This window comes from Oratosquilla oratoria, chromosome 10, assembly GCF_046742065.1.
Source record: "Oratosquilla oratoria isolate Oo_2021 chromosome 10, ASM4674206v1, whole genome shotgun sequence".
Taxonomy (NCBI): Eukaryota; Metazoa; Arthropoda; class Malacostraca; order Stomatopoda; family Squillidae; genus Oratosquilla; species Oratosquilla oratoria.
Window position 1 is genome coordinate 16,468,856 of NC_134786.1, and position 22,680 is coordinate 16,491,535.

Here is a 22,680-nt window from a genome sequence, read left to right on the forward strand (position 1 = left end):
ACACTATAACGAAAGCCTGGGAGAGACTGGAGAAAGAAAATACAGGATACATATAGCATATTTGATATTTGAAAAACTGAAACTATTCATTAGTAACTTTATACTTACATATAAGAAATTAATAAGAATTTCCCAAAATGTTTAGCTATACTAGATGAACCATTCCACACACTATATAATTAGATACCATTGCAATATTTTAATCAATGAAATAAAGACTACTTTGTGAATAATTACCTTAGAAAGAGCAAGGTGGTTGTCCACCAGCTGTCAGTCTTAGGCTTTCCTTCATTGTTCATATTTCTCTGTCCATCTTCTTTCAAGTGTTTACCCACTTTTCTATAAGAAATAAAACCCACAGTACTCAATGTTCCTCTGATCTATGCCATTGTCAGACTCAATGGCTTAACCTCAATTGTGACATATTACGCATGTATTAAGAACGAATCTTCCCTTTCCTGGGTTGGACCACCTAGATTAATGGTAATACTATACATTTTACTTCTTCCCCAGATGGATTCAGATTAACCTCCTCGTTTCATCTCTTAATTTCCTTGTCAACATCTACTACCCATTTTCTACCTTCTAATTTTGTTGTTCGTAGCTGTAGGTCGTTCACCTTATAGGAAAGCTCGCTTGGCTCGGTAGGAGAACATGTGGTTATAGGTCTATAGGTCAGGGTGGTTCTGCCATTCTCTGGCCAAGCGCCCCTTGAAGAAACCCATGTACGTGGTACTGTTGACAGTCTCCTCTTGTAGTTTATTCCACATCTGTATCACTCTAGTTAAGAAAAAGTTTGATCTAACGCCGTAGGAATTTTGGAGCTGGTGATCTCCTGTGTCACGCGCTGCGACAAAATCCTCATATGAAATCTTACATGGTCCAGCCCCCCTTTTCACTTACAAAGGATTGCAAAGGCGGAGCATACCGACAGGAGACCTTTTGATCCATATCTAGGTCGGATGCGAAAAAAAAAATCATATTAATAATAATAAAATAATAAATAAAAACTACAATAATGTAAATAACAAATAAAATACATAAATAGATGCATAGGTATAGTTAAATAATAAACAAACAGGTAAATAGTAAATAATAATAAATTGACATATAACTAATAATAAATGAAAATCAGACAGACAAAAGATAACAAAACAAAAACAAATAATGTAAGATAAATTATAATCATTACAGCATCTTAGGTATTTATCTAAATGATTCTTAAAGCTTCGAACTGAACTACATTGCACTACCTGTGCAGGGAGTTTATTCCATTCATTAACTACACGGTTGGCAAAGTTGTTTCTACCCACTTCCAAATTGAATCTATTTCCGGACAGTTTGAGACCATTGTTTCTTGTCTGATTTTCATTCAATGTGAAAATTTTGTCACTTTTGATGTTGTCAATTCCCTTTAAAATCTTCAAGACCTGTATCAAGTCACCTCTGAGTCTACGCTTTTTTATGGAAAACAGATTCATGTGTTTTAGTCGATTTTCGTATATTTTTTATATTTGGAATCAGTTTTGTGGCTCGCCGTTGTACTTTTTCCAGTCTGTCAATGTCTTCGAAACACTTTTTTTTTATTCTCACACATCTACCACATCTCACATCTGCTCTTCTCTTGGTCTCCCTCGTCTTGAGTCCCTTCATAACTCATATTCCTCCTCGTTTTTTTTTTGTTTTTTGTTTTTTTATTCCTTATATGCAGGACTGCCTCATTTACGCCGCTTTCGTACTCATTAATTCCACCATTCATTCCCCTTCCTTCTGTTCCTATTTATTCTCCTCATTCTACGTATTTTTCTCTTAAAGTGTTCAAAGGTAAAGTTAGTGTATTAGAGCAATGTGTAATACAAGACGTAGAAAAACAAAAGAATACATGGAGCGCAACCGTGAACATTTAAACAGGCGGCGAATACGTAAACAAACGTAAAGGAAGTGGGGACCAATGACAAGTGACAAGGTTGAGTTTATGTCCCACGATTCTTCTTAGTACTGAACTGAATTGAAATAACAGCAACTAAGCGCGAGCTTTTACTTCCAGTGATGGTTCTGTAGTTATGAACCGAGATGACGAAGGCTTAAGGTAGCTCTATGAGACTTGCAAGGTGCTGTCAGAGAACCGTAAGGTAGAGAAAATGAGGGACACCTAATGAAATTACATTAGTAAAAATATACCCATGCCCAGGATTGTTAACAACAAAGCAGCCTTCCATGTTAACGGAACGGGAATTGTGACATTGCAGTGTCGATGAAATATAGAGGGCACTGGGGCGTTCAGTTACTAAATGCAGTGTACTGTTAATGACAGGTGAATTTCAGTATGATAATGATTGCCTATGACTTGGAAGGATTTTAATTTTTGATGGGATACCTGGCTATAGCCACTAGATATGTTTAACTTAATGGTAAATAAGTCAGAAAATACTACAACAATCCCCTTGTGATATAAGAAAATAAAATCTTAATGTGTTTGGAATTCTGTTTGCATCAGATAACTGAGAAACTCATGACTTATAATAATGACAAATAATAGTTGTTGGAAAATTATACTGTAGGTACACAATGTGATTGGCACAACTTATTGAAAATTATGTCTTCTTGACCTTGTATATAGCATATGATTATCATATGTATCAGGTTCTTCCTTGATTTTCTGGTATCTATATATTATCAAAATAACTGGTTCTATTCTATGCTTTTACCACAGTTTTTCTGTGATTTTGGTATTCATAGGGTTTCTCATGGTAACCAGTTATATCTTTTTCATTTTTGCTTAGCAGATATATATTTTTACAGTCATTGTTTTCAATAATTAAGTTATTTTAAGTAAAATATCTTGGGAATAAATAATGCTCTTTTAATATTTTGGAAACAAATAATGTTATTTAAGCTTTAGAATGAGAAACTTTGTCCATAAGTCTGCCAGTTTTACTGTTACACCCACCTGCTGTGATTTCTAATGAAGAAGGGGGAAAACATGTCTGACCCCTATTCTCACTTCAGGTGTATTCTAGGTAGTATTGCATTAGGCTAGATTAGGTTACTCATTGTCTTTAACTCCACAGGGACCAGTGACTGGTACCTGCTTGTGGTGGTCTCGCAAGATGGTCAACAGAACTCCCCACTTTCAAATTCTGTCAACCCTTTAGGTCCCACCAAGAGGTGCAACCTTGAAAGACTCACTCTCTGTCTCTGAACTTGCCCAAAATAAATGTCAACTTTAGCAGTATTTGTTACACTTCGCACATGAAAAACTGACAACTGGCAACTGTTTACATCCTGCTACTTTCAGCTGGTGACAAAGAAATAACCCCACACCAGTACAACACAGACAGCAGTCCAAAGTTTCTTCCTTGAGAGATCTGTTAGAAGACTGGAGGACCATTACCAGCCATGTTGGGGATGTAAGTTCTCCACTTAAAACTTGTAGTAACAATTATTATTATTTAACTCTGAAAATAATAGGTACACAGTTCTTGTTATATCACACAAGCACATCTAACTAAACATAAAAAGAACGCCAACAGCATACTACTCAGACATATGTATAACAATCTACCTGGAAGTTGTTGGTCTTTTGCAAGAGGCATAAGGCAATGGATTGACTGATTGAATTCCATAAAAGATGACAAAAATGGTGTATGTTCCTGTTTTTAACATTTTGTTTTTACTAATTCAAAAGTTAGATAACACTTGTTATTTGTTTCCAATAGATTTTTATTAAAACCAATTTCCTTAGAAAATATGGTATGATCTAGAAGGGGCAACTGATGACTGTCTTAAACCCTGTACAGTATTTACCATTATTTTGAGGTCTGAGCCCAGTTGGAAATGGATTTTCACCCATTATCCACATAATATTAACATCCCCACTATTTATACCAAATTACAGAGAACTTAATATGAAAAGGACATTAAAAATGCCCTTAGGGTACCAGAATAGATGATGAGGAATTCATGCCAGAATGTGAGAAAAAAAATGCAGGACTAGGAGTTTAAGGGGTAGATAGCATCCCTAAACACTGTGTTTCAGTAGTTTGTGGCTATGTAATAATCTGTGGTGTTTAAATAATACATTGTGGGACAGGGCATTAAGATGATGGGTATTTTCTATAGATAGTCTTACAAGATAGATAACAGAAAGAATCATCTTCCTGTTGCTCATTTTCAAAACCTGTCAACCCCCTCACTACCATCTGGAGGTGCAGCCCTGAGGGACTGACATTTGGTCTCCAGACTGGGCCCAAGATCTTTATTTTTGTACGAGAGTTGACAACTGGTTACTGCTTCCCTTCTACAACTTTTAGTTGGCTTCCTTTCTACTACTTTCAGTTGGTGACATTGAAACCAATACTAATACAACACAGAAGTCTAAAGCTTTCTAGAGAGATAAAGAGTTCTTGAATTCCACTAAGTGAAAAACCCATGGCCCCCACAGTGGATGGCAGGGGCTGTACTAGTGTGGGACTGTTTCTGTCCCTCCCTTTCATACATCACAGCATCATCCATACACAACCATTCTCCATTCACCCCTATCTTCTGTCTTCTCCTGTCCTTCCTCAACAGACATCCCCTTCTTTCCCAGTGCCCCTTTTACCCCATCCATCCATCTCATCCTTGGTCACCCCCTATGTTCACTCCTACCTCTGCCTTCCACAACTCTTTTACTAATCTTTCTTCACTCATTCTTTTCATGTGTCCAAACCATCCCAATACTCTTTCATCAGTCCTATCTCCCAACTCCCTTTCCACCCCTGTTCCCCTCTTCACCTCCTCATTTCTTACTCTATCCAGCCTAGTAACCCCTATCATACTTCTCAGGCACCTCTTCTCAAACACATTCAAACTCCTCTATTCCTCCCTTATGTTTCATGTTTCTGCCCCCATACAGTGCTGTTGGCACAATCATTCCTTTATACAATCTCCTCATAGCATCCATTCCTAAATGTCTATTTCTCATTACACTTTTTAATCCCCCAGGGCATTTACTTGCTTCTCTCAATCTACATTCTACATTTCCACTCCTCCCTTTCTCACCACATTCACACCCAATTATCTAAAACTATCCACTTCCTCCAGTCTCTCTCCCTTAATACTCACTTCCAGTCTGCTGCCACTTTCTCCTCTTATGCATCTCATCATCTTTTACCCACATTTATCTCCAACTTCCTTCTTTTGCACACCTTCCCAGACTCTGTCACTAATTTTCTCAATCCCTCCTCTGATCCTGCCACAAACGTAGTGTTGTCAGCAAACAACAACTGGTTTATCTCCCATTTTTCTCCATTTCCTTTAACCATCTTCAATCCCTGATCCATTACCCTTGCATTTACCTCTTGCACCACCCCATCCATGTATAAATTGAACAGCCAAGGTGACATAACACATCCCTGGTGAAGTCCCACCTTTATCTCAAACCACTCACTCTCTCCATTTCTGATTCTAACACAAGCTCTACTACTCTTGTAAAAACTCTTGACTGCTCTTAAAATATATCTGGAATACCTTCCACAGTGCTTTCCTATCTACCCTGTCATAAGCCTTTTCCAAATCCATAAAGGCCCAAAAAACATCCTGAACTTTTCCTAAAGCTTTCTCACATACCTGTCTTCCCATAAAAACCTAATCCACGCAACCGCTACCTATCCTAAATTCACACTGTTCCACACCAATTACTCCCTCTGTTCCTCTCCTAATCCTCTCAATCAAAATCCTCCCATAAGCCTTCCCAACTACACTTAACAGACTTATCCCTCTGAAACTACTACACTCACATATGTCCCCTTTTTCCTTGTAAATTGGAACTATACAGGCACTCCTCCAGACCTCCTGCACTTTACCCTCTATTAAACAAACATTAAATAACCTCATCAGCCAGTTCACCATCACTGTACCTCCTTTTTTTAGACATCCTGCATGACACCCATCCAACCCAGGTGCCTTACCTGCTCTCACCTTAACAACTGCCTTCAAAGGATTACAAAGGCGGAGCATGCCGACAGGAGACCTTTTGATCCATATCTAGGTCGGATGCGAAAAAAAAATCATATTAATAATAAAATAATAAATAAAAACTATAATAATGTAAATAACAAATAAAATACATGAATAAATGCATAGGTATAGTTAAATAATAAACAAACAGGTAAATAGTAAATAATAATAAATTGACATATACTGTACATACATACATACATATACCAAGGCTTTTTTCCCCCTTACCAGGGGGACATATAACTAATAATAAATGAAAATCAGATAGACAAATGATAACAAAACAAAAACAAATAATATAAGATAAATTATAATCATTACAGCATCTTACTCATATTTCCTTATTTCTCCTCCATTTTTCCCACTCACCACTGTCATTTTCTTAGCACTACCCACTGCAAATACCTTTCCCTCCCTATCCTCCTTCACATTTAGCAGCTCCCTAAAATACTCTGTCCATCTTCCTTTTATTATCGTCTCTTCCATTATCATCTCTTCATCTGCACCTTTTACCTTTTCTTCTCTACATGATTTGCCTCCTCATCCTCTCTTAATTTCTTTCCAAAACATCTTTTTGAAAATTGACAATTATTCTGACTGTTACAGTGAGTGTCATGAAGGATTTGTGGCATTACTCCACCTTTCTCCTTCAGCTATCTATGTGGTTGATGGTGATTGTGAAAATATTTCTGTACATCCACTGCATGCTTCATAACTGCCTGAGGTGAAAATACCTTTTCAAGTAAAATGTGGTAGTGAGCAGAACATTCATAGGTTAACCATTTAGGTACAATGATGCCTATGTAGGCGTCATGAGGCACAAGTTGGTACATGAGGATGCTGCCATCATCTTCTTGATTATATATGTATATATAAATATATATATTTTTTTTTATATATATATATATATATATTTTTTTTTTTTTTTTTTTTTTTTTCTTTCTTTTTTCTTTCTTTTTTTAGTTGTACATGAGTTACCCCAGATTCTGTGAACTGGTTTGATCATGTTTTCTGTGTTTATTATTACTCAGGGTAAAAGAGAATGAGTAATACAACAGTGACTTTATATTTTATAATGCGAGTAGTGTGATGACTTGTACATATAGCAGCCAATGCTGCACATGAGAATTTAACTTGTACTGAAGTGGTTAAGATTTCTTTTAGTTTATCTTCATTCTTCATAAGATACTCATTAGCTTAATTTTTGCTTCATTATCAGTACACAAGGCATTTATTATACTATAATTTCATGGACAGATGAAGACACAAACATTGTACAGTATTTTGCAGTTTTCTTTTTAGCTCCTGAATTGATGGCCTGCAGCAAGAATGTACCTTTCCCAGTATGTACTGAAGAAGCAAGGATAAGTTAATTTTTTACAGAAGACCACCCATCCATGAGTAATGTTAAAGTACATTCACAGTCATTCAACTGATTCAGTATTAGCACCAATAATGTTTGCTATTTATGTGAATGACACAGACAAGGGTGTGGATTGTTACATGAGCTTCTTTGCAGATGACACAGAACTGTTAAAGAAAGTGAGTATTAAAACGGACTGTGACTCACTACAGAGATCTGAACAGGGTTTTGGAATAAAGTCAGAAGTGTGAAGTGGACTTCATCATTAAGAAATGAAGCATAATGGAATTTGGAAAAAGTAAAAAAAGGATATCAGGACTATAAAATTGGTGCAAAGGAGGTAAAGAAAGTGGGATCTGAAAAAGATCTGGGAGTAATCATCACAAAGGACATGTCCCCTGATAATGGATAAACAAAATAACGTTGAAACCTATAACATGCTAAGATCAGTAAAGGTGGCTTTTACTCACTTGGATGAAGAAATGGTAAAGAAAATACTAGTCACACTGATAAGGCCAAAATTGGAGTATGCAACAACACTATGGTCACCCAGTATTAAAAAGAACATAAGGAAGATTAAAAGAATCCAGAGAGCAAATACAAAGATGACCCCAACACTTTCAAAACTGTCATATGAAGAGAGATTTTCAAAACTAGTATTACTGATTTCGGAAGAACAAAGAAGAGAAAGAGGTGACTTGTTGACTACAGAATTATGAGAGGTATAGAAGTCCTTGATAGAGAAGACTCACTAAATTGGGATAAGAGAAACACAAGAGGACATGGAAGGAAGCTCAAAAAGGACAGTTATAGAAGAGACCTGAAAAAGAACAGCTTTCCCCACAGAGTGGTGGATGTATGGAATATACTAGATGAAACAATAGTGTGTGCAAAAACAATATAAGAATTTAAAAGCAAATTAGATATGGCGAGATATAGAGACGGGACACCACCGAGCGTAGCTCCCCTTCCCGTAAGATACAACTAGGTAAATACAGGCTCTCTTCTACCTTTTCATGTACTTGTCTAGTAGTTCTCCAAAATTCTTCATTGCTGGTAGTGAACATCCTGGCTAAGCAGCGTTCATAAGTTCTTTGAAATATTTTCCTTCAGTAGCTAGAAAGGAGATATTGCTTGCAAAAAAAAAAAAAAAAAAAAAAAAGTCACTACTTTATCAAGGGCCTTTTCCTGTGATTCTGTTGTACTTATTGCATAATCACTTACTTACTCATCGCAACTTCTGAATACCCACAAGATATCTTGATTATTTTTGTTGATGTTCTGTTCTAACTCCAGAGCTAATGTTTTATAATGCACATATTGTGATACATTATGGTATATCAGGCAGCTAATGTGTGCACAAATATTTGACTCGTATTGAAGAGGTTAATGAGTCATCATCAGACTGCTCACTGCCAATGCCAGTCAGCTTCAGTGACTGACTTTTGCCCATTTTAGTCTCTTTATGAATTTGTTTAAGTGAGTTATTATTTTCTCAGTTTTAGCACTGATTTCAGCACTGTAATGCTTGCAAGTTACTTTATTGATGCCTTTCACTTTTGTTACTTCACTCCATTCATTTGTTCTTTTTTTACCACAGCCAACTGTACAGGGTATTTTTCTGATTTGTGAAAAAAAAAGGAATTTTGCGCTAATTTTTCCCATTATTAATACTCTGAATTATTCTCTGTAAATGAATGTACCATATATATAAGAACTCTGTCTAAGGTTATTTGTTAGTCAACAATATACCTTATGTATTTCCAAACTTTTAGGATAACCAATAAATATGTATTTGCTAGATATGGTTTTTATTTGGTAGGATATACATGTTCTGTATTTGCTAGATATGGTTTTTAGTTAGTAGGATGTACATGTTCTAAGGTGAGAGAGTGGGGGAATATCAGATAATATTTTGATGGAAGGTAAGTTGAGAGTGGAGGATAGATGGAGAAAGAGAAAAAGGACAGAAGGTAGGGAGGTGCTTAAAGTGAACTGCTTAAATGAGAAAGAAAAGGAGTACAAGAAGAAGCTGAAAGAGGAGTGGGAGGGAATAAAAGAGTAAAACTAGGAGTGGGGGAGGAATGGTGATGGTTCAAGGAGGGAGTCACAAGGTGTGCAAAGATGGTGTGTGGAACAAGGAGGATGGGAGGAAACAGAAAAAAGGGTAGTGAGTGGTTGGATGAGGAAGCAAGCTGTAGAAGAGAGGAAGCTATTATTCACAGATTGGTTATAAAATAGGATGAGAGAATCATATGAGGTACAAAGAAAAGAGAAAAAAAGTAAAGCATAAGATAAAGGAGGCAAAGAAGAGAGCATATGTAAAATGTAGTAAGAGTATGACAAAATTTTGAAAGTAATAAAAAGATGTTTTGGAAAGAAATTAAGAGAGGAAGGGGAGGCGAATCAAATAGAGCAGATGGAGAGATGATAATGGAAGAGACGACAGTAAGAGGAAGATGGGCAGAGTATTTTAGGGAGTTGCTAAATGTTAAGGAGGGAAAGGTAGTTGCAGTGGGAAGCGCTAAGAAAATGACCGTGGAGAGTGAGGAAAATGGAGGAGAAATAAGGAAAGATGAGGTGAAGGCAGTTGTTAAGATGATGGGTAATGAACCTGGGTTGGATGGGTGTCATGCAGAATGTCTGAAGAAAGGAGGTACAGTTATGGTGAACTGGCTGGTGAGGTTATTTAATGTTTGTTTAAGAGAGGGTAGAGTGCTGGAGGAAGGAGTGCCTGTATAGTTCCACTTTACAATGGGAAAAGGGGACAAGAGTGAGTGAGTTTGAGAAGGATCAGTTTGTTAAGTGTAGTTGGGAAAGCTTATGGGAGGGTCTTGATTGAAAGGATTAGGAGAGGAACAGAGGGAGTGATTGGTGAGGAACAGTGTGGGTTTAGGACTAGTATGGTTGCATGGATCAGATTTTTGTGTTAAGACATATGTGAAAAAGTCTTAGGAAAAGGTAAGGATGTTTTATGGGCCTTTGTGGATTTGGAAAAGTCTTATGACAGGGTAGACAGGAAGGCACTTTGGGAGGTATTCCAGATATATGCTATAGGAGGAAAGCTTTTAAGAGCAGTCAAAAGTGAGTGGTTTGAGGTAAAGGTTGTTGTTGTTGTCGTTCCCTAGACTGTCTGTCCGAGCAGTCCCGTCTCCCCAAGGAAGGCCACAGCCGAGACTGGGTTTTCCCACAAATCCTTTATAGAGTGTATGTTGTGTTGTTTGCGTGCATGATTGTGTATAATGCAGTCTTCCATTATGTGTTGTATGGTATGGGGTGAAGTGTTACATCCTGGGCAGCTGTTCACAACACGGTCGTCCAGCCTCCTCTGGTAGCTTAGAAGTGCTGGGTGGTGACCGCATCGCAGTCTGGCCAAGTGGACTCTGTCCTTACGTGGGAGAGAGGATTCAGAAGGGTGGATATCAGGGGGTCTGGCATGCAGCAGTGTGTTGTCTTTCAGTGTGTTAATGGAGCAGTGAGTGATATGATTATGAATATGTTTCCGGAGGCTGGTATTTGGTGGTTGTGGAGGAAGAGAAGAGAGTATCTTTGTGTAATAAAGGTCTTTGGGTGTAGTTTTAATGTTTCTTGGTGTGTGTGGGTGTTCTGCTATGTAGTGTAACGGGTGTGATGTGTTTGTGGTGGCTGCAGCAAGTGTTTGTGTGCCTCTCATGTCGAGGTGTTCCTTGACTTTGAGGACTTTTGTTTCATGGTGTAAATGGTCTGTAGGTGATGTATTTGTGCAGCCTGTAATTGTTTTTAGGGCTTTGTTTTGTATGATTTGAAGGGTGTTGTGGTGTGTCTCACTGAGATTAGGAGCCCATGCAGGACTCGCATAATTCATCACTGAGCGTATACATTGTTTGTATATTGTTATATTAGTTTCTTTGTTTTGTCCAAATGTTGTTCCAGTGATTGACTTAAGTGCGTTAAGTCTAGGTGTGCATTTGTTTTTTATGTTTGTGAGGTGTTGTTTGAAAGACATGGATGTATCGTATGTTACACCAAGAATTTTCGGTGTGTTTGTGTGTGGTATTAGAGTGTTGTTGATGTAGAGATGAGGTATGTATTTGTGTTCTTTTGTCCAGTTGGTGAGAAGTGTTGCTGTAGATTTGGTTTGAGGTAAAGGTTGTTATGTCAGCTGTTCAATTTATACATGGATAGGTTGATGCAAGGGTAATGGGTCAGGGATTGGAGATGGTTAAAGGAAATGGAGAAAAAATGGGAGATAATCCAGTTGTGCTTGGTAATGATACTGTGCTTGTAGCAGGATCAGAGTAAGGAGTGAGGAAGTTAATGACAGAGTTTGGGAAGGTGTGCGAAAGAAGGAAGTTGAAGGTAAATTTGGGTAAAAGTAAGATGATGAGATTTACATACATATACCAAAAGCTTTTTCTCCCTTATAAGATGAGATTTACAAGGGGAGAAAGTGGCAGCAGACTGGGAGTATTAAGGGAGAGAGACTGGAGGCAGTAGATAGTTTTAGATACTTGGGTGCAAATGTGGTAGGAAAGAGAGGAGTGGAGGAAGAATGTAGACTGAGAGAAGCAAGTAAATGCCTTGGGGGATTAAAAAGTGTAATGAGAAATAGACATTTGGGAATGGATGTTAAGAGGAGATTGTATGAAGGAGTGCTTGTGCTGACAGCACTGTATGGGGGCAGAAATATGGAACATAAGAGAAGAAGAGAGGAGTTTGTATGTATTTACTTAGTTGTATTTTATGGGAAGTGGAGCTATGCTCATGGTGGCCTGCCTTTGTATCATGCAGTGTCTAGTTTGCTCTTAAATTCATGAATCGTATTTGCGCACACTATTTTTTCATCCAATTTGTTCCAAGTGCCCACCACTCTATGTGGAAAACTGTTTTTCTTCAGATCTCTTCTATAACTATCTATTTACCAAGTTGTATTTTGCGGGAAGGGGAGCTACGCTCGTGGTGTCCCGCCTTTGTATCTCGCAGTGTCTAGTTTGCTCTTAAACTCATGAATGGTTTTTGTGCATACTATTTCATTGTCCAGTTTGTTCCAAGTGTCCACCACTCTATGTGGAAAACTGTTTTTCTTCAGATCTCTTCTGTAGCTATGTTTTTTTATTTTCTTTCCATGTCCTCTTGTGCTTCTCTTGTCCCAGTTTAACAAGTCCTCACTATTGAGTATTTCTGTGCCCTTCATGATTCTGTAGATGGTCAGTAGGTCACCTCCTTCTTTGCTCCAGAGTCGGTAACTCCAGTTTAGCCAATCTCTTCTCACATGACAAGCTTGCAAGTGCAGGTGCCATTTTTGTGGCTGCTCTCTGGATTCTTTCTATTTTCATTATATTCTTTTTGGTACTGGGTGACCACAATGCTGCCACATATACTAGTCTAGGCCTTATCAGTGTGACCAATATTTTTTTCATAATTTCTTCGTCCAAATTTGTAAATGCCACTTTTATTGATCTTAGCAAGTTGTAGGATTCTCTGACAATTTTGTTTATCTGTTTATCATTGGACAAATTTTTTGAGATAATTACACCCAAATCTTTTTCGGATCTCTCCTTCTTTACCTCCTTGGTTCCAATTTTATATTGTCCTGAGATGAGGTGCCTGAGAAGTATGATAGGGGTTATTAGATTGGATAGAGTGAGAAATGAGGTGAGGAGAATGGGGATGGAAAGGGAGTTTGGAGATAGGGTTGATGAAAGATTATTGGGATGGTTTGGATACATGGAAAGAATGAGTGAAGAAAGATTAGTAAAAGAGGTGTGGAAGGCAGAGGTAGAAGGAGTGAACATAAGGGGATGACCAAGGATGAAATGGATGGATGGGGTAAAAGGGGTATTGGGAAAGAGGGGAATGTCTGTTGAGGAAGGATGGGAAAAGACAGAAGATAGGATGATGCTGTGATGCATGAGGGGGAGTGGGTGGGGGATGGGGGGTGAGGAAATATGTGTGAAAAATAAATTGACACAGCCTGAAGGGATTTCTCCCTGTCTTCTTCATTTCTGCATGAAGGGACAATTTGATAAAGCAGCCTTGCTGTGGATGTGATGTGTCTTGTGACACTGCTTCTGACCCAGGGCAGTGGATGAGATGCAGGGATGACTCGTCATCCAGGAGGAGCCAAGATAAGAGGGAGGGAGGGGGTGGATGGGAGTGAAGTATGTGGGGATGGAATGGGTGGAAGTGGCTTTTATGCCTTTGTTTTTTGGCTACCTCCATTGCATGGGGGTGGGTGGGTGAGAAAGCCTTTGGTATATGTATGTAAATTCATTACATACTCAGTATATCGTACAAATAACCATCACATAAGTTAGAATACCTCATATTATAAAATATCTATCCATATACCAAGAGCTTTTTCCCCCTTATAAGGGAGGTAGCCACATCAGAGGCATTTCCCTATTCCCAACCATTTCAGTTCCCTCTACCATCCTTTTCACCCCTCTCATCTCAGCTTCTCATAGATGATGGGTCATCCCTGCATTTACTGACTGCCCTGGGTCAAACACAATGCAGCAAGAAACAGTACATCCACAGCAAGGCTGGTTCATTTAATTGGGGACCTCCCCTTTCAGTCCCGATAAGACAGGGAGAAACTTTAGGAAAAGGTAGGGATATTTTTTCAGGCCTTTATAGATTTGGAAAAGGCTTATGACAGGGTAGACAGGAAGGTACTCTGGAAGGTATTGCAGATATAAGGGATCAGGGAAAAGTTTTTAAGAGCAGTCAAGTGTTTTTATGAGTGTAGTAAAGCCTTTGTTAAAATGGGAAATGCAGAGAGCGAGTGGTTTGGGGTAAAGGTGGGACTGCATCAAAACTTTAGGAAAAGATAGGATGGTTTTTGGGGCTTTATGGATTTGGAAAAGGCTTATGATAGGGTGGACAGGAATGAACTGTGGGAGGTATTGCAGATATATGGGATAGGAGGAAGGCTGTTAAGAGTAGTCAAGAATTTTTATGAGAGCTGTAGAGCCTGTGTTAGATTCAGAAATGGAGAGAGCAAGTGGTTTGAGGTAAAGTGGGACTTTGCCATGGATGTGTCATGTTGCAATAATGACTATTCAATTTATACATGGATGGATTGGTATGAAAGGTAGATGCAAGGGTAATGGGCCAGGGATTGGAGAAGGTTAAAGAAAAGGGAGAAAATTAGGAGATAAGCCAGTTGTTGTTTGCTGATGACTGTACTTTTGACAGGATCAGAGAAGGGATTAAGGAAGTTAGTGATAGAGTTTGGGAAGGTGTGCAAAAGAAGGAAGTTGAAGATAAATGTGGGTAAATGTAAGGTGATGAGATGTACAAGGGGAGAGGATGGCAGCAAAATGGAAGTGAGTATTAACTAAAAATTCTTGCATGCAGCATTGGCTGCCATATATAATTTGCATCACACTACTTGCATTATAAAACATAAAGTCACTGCTGTATTACTTGTTCTTTTTTACTTTGGGTAGTAATAAACACAGAAAACATGATCAAACCAGTTCACAGAAACAAGGTGTAACTCATGTACAACAACAAAATATATATATATATATATATAATCAAGATGCCGACACTGACACCCTCATATACCCACTTGCACCTCATGACGCCTATGTAGGCATCATTGTACGGAAGTGGTTAAGGGATAGAGGCTGGAGGAAGTGGATAGCTTTAGATACTTGGGGGTGAATGTGGTGGGAAATGGAAGAGTGGAGGTAGAATGTAGATTGAGAAACAAGTAAATACCTTGGGGGGATTAAAAATTGTAATGAGAAATAGACATTTGGGAATGGATGCTAAGAGTATATTTTATGAAGGGTTGATTGTGCCGACAGCACTGTATGGGGCAGAAACATGGAACGTAAGGGAGGAAGAAAGAGTCTAAATGTGTGAGAAGTATGGTAGGGGTTACTAGGATGGATAGATTGAGAAATGAGGTGAAGAGGAGAGCGGGGGTGGAAAAGAGTTAGGATATAGGGTTGATGAAAGAGTATTGGGATGATTTGGGCACATAGAAAAAACAAGTGAAGAAAGATTAGTAAAAGAAGTGTAGAAGGCAGACGTGGATGGAGTGAACATAAGGAAGTGACCATAGATGAGGTGGTTGGATAGGGTAAAAGGGGAGTTGGGAAAGAGGGGGTTGTCTGTTGAGGAAGGAAGGGAGAAGAGAGAAGATAGGGATGAATGGAGAATGGTTGTATATGGATGATGCTGTGATGCATGGAAGGGAATGGGTAGGGGGATGGGGGGTTAAGAAGTATGTGTGAATGAAATGATGCAGCCTGAAGGGATTTCTTCACGTCTTCTCTTTTTCTGTATGAGGAAATGGAGAGGGAGGCTCCCTGATTAAATAAAACTGCCTTGCTGTGGATGTGCTGTGTCTTGCTTCTGACCTAGCACAGTGGGCAAGATGCAGGGATGACCTGTCATCCAGGAGGAGGAAAGAAAAGAGAGGAAGGATGAGTGGTGAATGGGAGTGGAGTATGTGGGAATGAAATGGTTGGGAGTAGATTATGCCTTTGATTTTGGCTACCTCCCTTGTAAGAGGGAAAAAGCACTTGGTATATGCATGTATGTGCTTATTTATGTTATTTTTTTATTTTATTCATTTATTTTTTTTTTTTTTTTTTTATGAATGGCCAGAGGCCATGAGGCCACAGATTTAATTTTGTTAGATCTTGGAATCTCGTATCCGGTATACAGTACTTTTATTTCCCAACAGTATTCCTCAAAACAAAAAATATCCACCCAAGCATCATGGTATTTAGAAATGTACCAGTATATACCTGCAGTTACCCAAAACACTACTACAAGTTAGTAACATACAAATAATCAAATATTGCAGAACAGGCTCAACAACTTGGGTCTTAACCACCCCTTTGTGATATGCACTCACAAGAAAGAAAAGATAAAAAGAATATTCTCATTTATCAAACAAGTAACTAGTGTAGAGGGGTGTATACATGCAAGTTCTTTATATATTCATTTAAATTTTCATAGCATATTGATTATGATATATTGTAAAAAATTATACTTTCTTATTTTGAAAAAGAACTTAGTCAAAAGTTATTATGAGACATTATCAAATAATGTATGTAACTAAATTTCTTTTTCTTCAGAGACAAGAAGTTACATGACTCAAATTCATCCATGGGAAGGAATTATTCCTAAGTCAGAATAAGGTAACAGAAGAAATAATCTTGCTTCTTTTGAAGATTTCTCTCATGAAAAGTTGAAAACACCAAGACATAAACTGTACAAACTGTACAATAATTTCGTATCTTCGGCTGAATCATCATATTCAGACTCAAAGGCCTTATGAATGTAAACACTATAAATATTTATTTCCCCAGCAATTCTGTGATGTATGTTGATCAAAGTGAGAAACCATGTATTTCTTACTTTTCATTAGTCTTTTTCAGCATAGTTCTAATATATATAATAGCAGGGTAAATGGATAAGGATTCTAACTTTTATGTAAATGAATTTAGTGTGAACTCTTATAGAGAAAAATCCTCTTCTAAGTCATGTCCTAAATTTGAATTTAATGAAATATTAGTTATGATCAATTATAAAAATGGACACATTTTGATGGGTGGTATGTGAATGGATGTGTGAACTCATACAGGAAAAAAATGTGTACTAAATGTGAAGTTTCATTCTCTTCTTAGTAAAATGTAAATGCTGAGAATTGCACAAGTGGAAAACCTAATAGATGTATTCTTTGTAAATCCAACTTTTCCAAGTCTGGTTATCTGAAAAGCCATATGAAACATGATACTGAGAAGACTTCATGAATCTGCTGGAAACTATATTTTCCTTCTTTGGTCCTAAAGGGGAAACATTTTAGATGTACTCAGTTATGTTTTTCTAATTGTGGTTTATGTACTATGAAAAGATGTGAGAATTCGTATAGGGGAGAAACTCTAATTGTATTTTTTGTTTAATTAATTTTTACAGATAACATGAAAAGATATATGAGAATTCATACAGGGAAACCTGAAATACACTCATTGTCAAGATTCATGTTCCAAATCTTGTCTCAAAAAGTATGAGAACTCACATAGCGAAGTCTTAGGGATAACTATTTGTAAAGCTTCGTTATCTTGATGTGATCATCTGCTTAGAACTTGGGAAAACCTTATGAATGTACTCTGGATTATTGTCCTGAATCTTGTATTCTGAGAAACCTATAAATATATTTTTTGTGATTCTTTATTTTCTTAGTCAAGCACTCTGGAAAGCTATATGAGAACTCGGAGAAAAAAAAATTCTCATTCTGATAAAATGGAAAATAATGTATCTCATACAGGAGAGAAATCTTTTGAATGTACTGTTTGTAAAGCTTTATTTTCTATGTCACGTAATCTAAAAAACCATATGAGAACTCACACAGAGAAAACCTTTAAATGCCCTCTTTGTGAAGTTTCTTTTTCTTTGTCAGCTACTCTGAGGAACCACATGAAGACTCACACAGAGGAAAAAGCTCATAAGTGCACCATGTGTAAAGCTTCATATTCCCGGGTAGCTACTTTGAAAAAACATATGAGAATTCACACAGAGGAAAAACCTTATGATTGTACTCTTTGCGAAGCATCATTTTCTGAGTTTGGTGCGATGAAAAGTCATTTGAGAACACATACAAGGGAAAAGCCTTTCAAGTGTACTCTTTGTGATTCTTCATATGCTGTATCTAGTAGTCTGAATATGCACATGAGGACACACACAGGGATAAAACCTTTTAAGTGTAGTGTTTGTGTAGCTTCATTTACAGAGTCTGGTAGTCTGAAAACCCATATGAGAACTCATACAGGGATAAAGCCTTTTAAGTGTACGCTTTGTGTAGCTTCATTTTCCCAATCCGGTGGTCTGAAAAGCCATTTGAGGACTCACACTGGCGAAAGGCCACACAAATGTACCGTTTGCGAGTCTTCCTTTTCTATGTCGAGTACTCTGAAAAGCCACATGAGAACTCACACAGGAGAGCGGCCTCACAAATGTACCGTTTGCACGGCTGCATTTTCCGAGTCCAGTAGTTTAAAAATCCACGTCAGAATTCACACAGGGGAAAGGCCTCATAAATGCTCTCATTGCGAAGCTTCATTTTCGCGTCCTGGCACCCTGAAAAGTCACATGAGAATGCACACAGGGGAACGGCCGTATAAATGTACGCTCTGTGAAGCTTCGTTTCCGGTGTCCAGTAGTCTGAGAAATCACATGAAAACTCACACAGGGGAAAGGCCGCATAAATGTTCTCTTTGTAAATCTTCCTTTTCCGAGTCAGGTTCTCTGAAGACTCACATGAGAACTCACACAGGCGAAAAGCCCCATAAATGTACGATTTGTGTCGCTTCATTTCCCCAACTCGGCGGTCTAAAGATACACATGAGGACTCACACAGGAGAACGACCCTTTAAATGTACTCTTTGCAAAGCCACGTATACTGACCGTGGCACCCTGAAAAACCACATAAGAAGTCATACAGGGGATAGACCGTTTAAATGTACTTTTTGTGTCGCTTCGTTTACCGAGTCCGGTAGTCTGAGAACCCACATAAGAACTCACACAGGAGAACGGCCGTATAAATGTACTCTTTGTGATTCTTCGTTTACTGTGTCTAGTCATTTGAAAAGCCATATGAGAACTCACACAGGGGAAAGGCCGTACGAGTGTACGTTTTGTAAAGCTACATATTCCATGCCGGGTCATCTGAAAATGCACATGAGACGTCACACAGGAGATAGGCCTTACAAATGCACTTTTTGTGAAGCTTCGTTTTTTAGGTCCGGTACTCGAAATAAACATGTCCGTACTCACACGAGGGAGAAACTCATTAATTGTGATATTTGTAAGGATTTATTTCCTCTATCTATGTTTCTGAAAAGGAATATGCAAGCATGCAAAGTAGAGAATCTTCGTAGATGCATGCATTGTGAGGCTAGTGACCAGAAGAACCATGTGCAGAATTGGACAAGGAAGAATCCTCATGAAAGTACTTGTTATAAATCTAAGCCCAATGGAAGTCCTGATCATAAGTCTAAGAACCTCCATAAGAATTCTGATTGTAAATCTTCAAAACTCACTGGCATTGAAATGGCAAATGTCAAACAAGAGCTGATGGAGGAGTTGAATCATACAAATGGAATCTCAAGTGATTTAACAAGTACTTGGGTAAAGGAGGTCATGGAAATCAAAGAGGAGTACAAGCTTGACCATGTGAAAATACAGCAAGACTAAGTTGTGATATTACCCTTATTCTGATTGAAGAAACAAGTATGTTATGAGAGATATATGTGTTATATTATGTGTTGTGCTTATTCCAAATGAGAAATCTGATCTGTGTTCTGAGGTATTGTGAAGGGCTTTGTGTCTACATTTACATAATGTATTGAAGAATTGTAAGAAAATAGTCAGTCATTTTCTTGTTGATAGATACAAGATAGCTCCTCTTCTATACACATGACAGACTTTCAAATGTCAGAAATTTCCAAAGAATTACAGTGGGAAGAAATTGTATGAAGTGTTTTAATTCTTTATGATGACACTTGTATGCTAATAAAATTATTGTAATATTAAATAGTGTTTGAATATGGTTCCTTTTCTACTGGATGATAATGTAATTCATTAACCAGTATAATTCTGATTTTAAGAGATGGTGTAGGAATAGTGATAACTGTAAGATGTTAGGGTAGTTATGCAACCATATTTAATATTGAACCTGGGTGTCTTGTACTTGTTTTTAATCTAGTTTAGAGGTCCTGCAAACCTCTGTCTCATCCTCCCAAGGAAGAGGATAGCAAGATCTTGAGATGGGGGTTGTAGACAAAACATTTGGAAGAGGACCAACTGAAGCCTCATCAGTTCTCACTGGCACAACTCCCTTCAGGGGATGAAGGTGAATTGAGATGGCAAATGAGACTGACATTCACTCCCAAAAATGTCAAATTATCCAGCAATAACTATTCTTTCCATTAATAACCTAAAGCCCCATGGAAGCTCATATTTACAATCCATGTGACGAGTAGTGCTTGCCAAGTTGTTACACTGTATTGTGATTGATGGAGAAGTACAGCTCTGCAGCAGTTTATACACTGAGCAGCCTTTCTTGGGTCCACTCTACTAACCACGAATGGGGAGAAGCCTAGAATAAGTGCTTTGAACTTCGAACTCTAATAGTCCCACTCACTAATTTATCGAACTGCAACAAGAACAATTTGTAGGAAACCATAATAACTAGGTGGGACCAGCCAGGCAAGGATCCAGGATTTTTTTTTTTTTTTTTTTTTTTTTTTTTTTGGGGGGGGGCAAACCGATACTTGAAACACGCCTATATTTTAACCCCAAAGAATAATGCTGTTGGCTTGGAGATTGGTCCTTAAGATTCTTGGTCTTGAATACCATCAATGCATTACTGGGTCACCACTTTGGCAAAATGTCCCTTTAAAATAAACGGTGATTCTTTTATTGTGTTGTAAACCCCACCAAATGCAATTCCAAGGAAAGGGTCCCTAATATTGAAAATCGAGTCAAGAACGAAATATAGTCTTAACCCTTCATAACTGCCTGGTGTCCCAGCCCATAGAAGACCACACACAACATTCAGTAACCTTGTAGGTGTCAAAAATCTACGACTGTGGGATTATACAGAGGAAAACTACTGGAAAATATCTGGTCAAAATTTTTAACCACTATACCGAGCTAAGAAAATTTTTAATGCTGTAAAGATCTCAACCCCTACACTGATATTGACTTTTGATCGAACTCCCATCTCGCTACTACGTGGGTTACCTAGGGGAAAAAAATACCACGCATACTCACGCCGCTGTTTCGAGTCAACGCTTTTGACAAACCAAACAACGACGCCGCCGTCCAGAAGGCACGTGAAAGCTCTGTTCAACCCCCGCATAGGATTCCCCTTGCCCAAACCCAGCTAAATATAATACCGGTCAGAACCGTCCATCATCACATTGCACAGTATATCCCTGTGAACAAGAATTCCTTTGCATTCCTAGAAGCCATAGGCCGAGTAAGATCCATGGTTGCCGAAGTTAGAACAACGTACGTGGAAGCACTGCGATCCGCCAAACGACACGCCCCCTGACATTCCCACCCAACTTCATCAATAACAACCTCAAGCATAACACACAAACCTCCCACAACTTTCCACCCCTTTTAGCCTGCCACACTCCACTACAAATCCACCCCTCCCCCCCAAGGAATTATCCTCCTTTCCAGCAGAAAAAGATAAAGCAAGTGATTGAATATATCAAAACCACCATACCCATAACCACCCCACCTTAAAAAAGACGCAAAATCAAACCATTTCCAAACACCACAATCTAGCTAGCGCGCCAAGAGGTCTTTAATCGGCGACACTGGTTGGATTAGAATTATATCTTGGATTTTGGTATAGTTTCATTCTTATCTCTTTTGGGATACTTTTCTGACAATCGTAGACACAAGTTTGTTCTTTCCTCCGGATTTCAATAGTCCGAAACTTGAGGATCTTGGAGGGGGGTTAAACCCCAAATACCCCGTTCACACGTTTACACATCACTTTAAACACGTGTCTGTCAAACCGCGTTCGACGAACCGTTAGACCTCTACACACTGTCAGTCATGATTGCTCAATATTCATGATTGCGCAGACATATCCTGTGTGAGTGGGTGTGATTGAGTGTTTGCGCAGATGATTGAAGAATTTCCAACACCGTTTGATTTTGTAAGCTCAAGCATAGTAGTTACACCATCATGAGTGATAGTGGCGATGATTGCGTCAACAGCTCAGTCTTTCCTTTGTAACCATGGTGAGCACACAGGACACTCAGGAATTTTGGAGGGAGTTCACCCAACTCCACAAACTCCAAGAGGTAAGTAATGATTGGTCAATCTTACTGATACTGTGTGGCCCAAATACTGCTTGCACAATCTCGATGACTGTGCAATCATGATTGACAGTGTATAGGTGCCTTTAGAGAGCGGATACAAAGTTTATACACGTAAATCTCTATGGTAAGATCTGTCAAGAACGATTTTTCTTGGTTGGAGCTCTATTTGTACGTTCTTTTTCTTATTTAAAATACATATGTTACAGGGATTCTTAACTAGGGGGTAATCAAACCCTATCCACCCTAAACTATTTCCATTATCTCGTGACCCGCAAGGTGGTGTCTGCCGTGTTGTCACGCATTAAATCAAAACATTCAGCATATACCGGAAGCTGTCTGCTACCCCGAGTATATGGAATATTCCAAATGCATGTTGATTTTTTCATTAAATGGTAGATGATATGAGTAATTGTTATACATGTAAAGAAAAGAGGAGACTTGTTAAGCGACGTGGTATCTCAGGTC

At 38.3% G+C, this 22,680-nt stretch overlaps 1 protein-coding gene across 6 annotated transcripts; it reads left to right on the forward strand.

The window, feature by feature from the left end:
- The first annotated feature begins 1,896 nt into the window (after positions 1 to 1,896).
- On the forward strand, positions 1,897 to 19,904 carry LOC143029120 (uncharacterized). Of its 6 annotated transcripts, none has more exons than XM_076191555.1 (3): positions 1,913 to 1,966; positions 3,072 to 3,410; positions 16,447 to 19,904. In XM_076191555.1, exon 3 carries the CDS (start codon positions 17,576 to 17,578, stop codon positions 19,562 to 19,564), a length of 1,989 nt encoding a protein of 662 aa, XP_076047670.1. In that variant the 5' UTR covers positions 1,913 to 1,966; positions 3,072 to 3,410; positions 16,447 to 17,575; the 3' UTR covers positions 19,565 to 19,904. The 6 variants fall into 6 exon arrangements, with proteins under 6 accessions (XP_076047669.1, XP_076047674.1, XP_076047671.1 ...); XM_076191557.1 differs by having other exon boundaries at positions 1,933 to 1,966; positions 3,299 to 3,410; XM_076191554.1 differs by lacking the exon at positions 3,072 to 3,410 and having other exon boundaries at positions 1,897 to 1,966.
- The last annotated feature ends 2,776 nt before the right edge of the window (positions 19,905 to 22,680 follow it).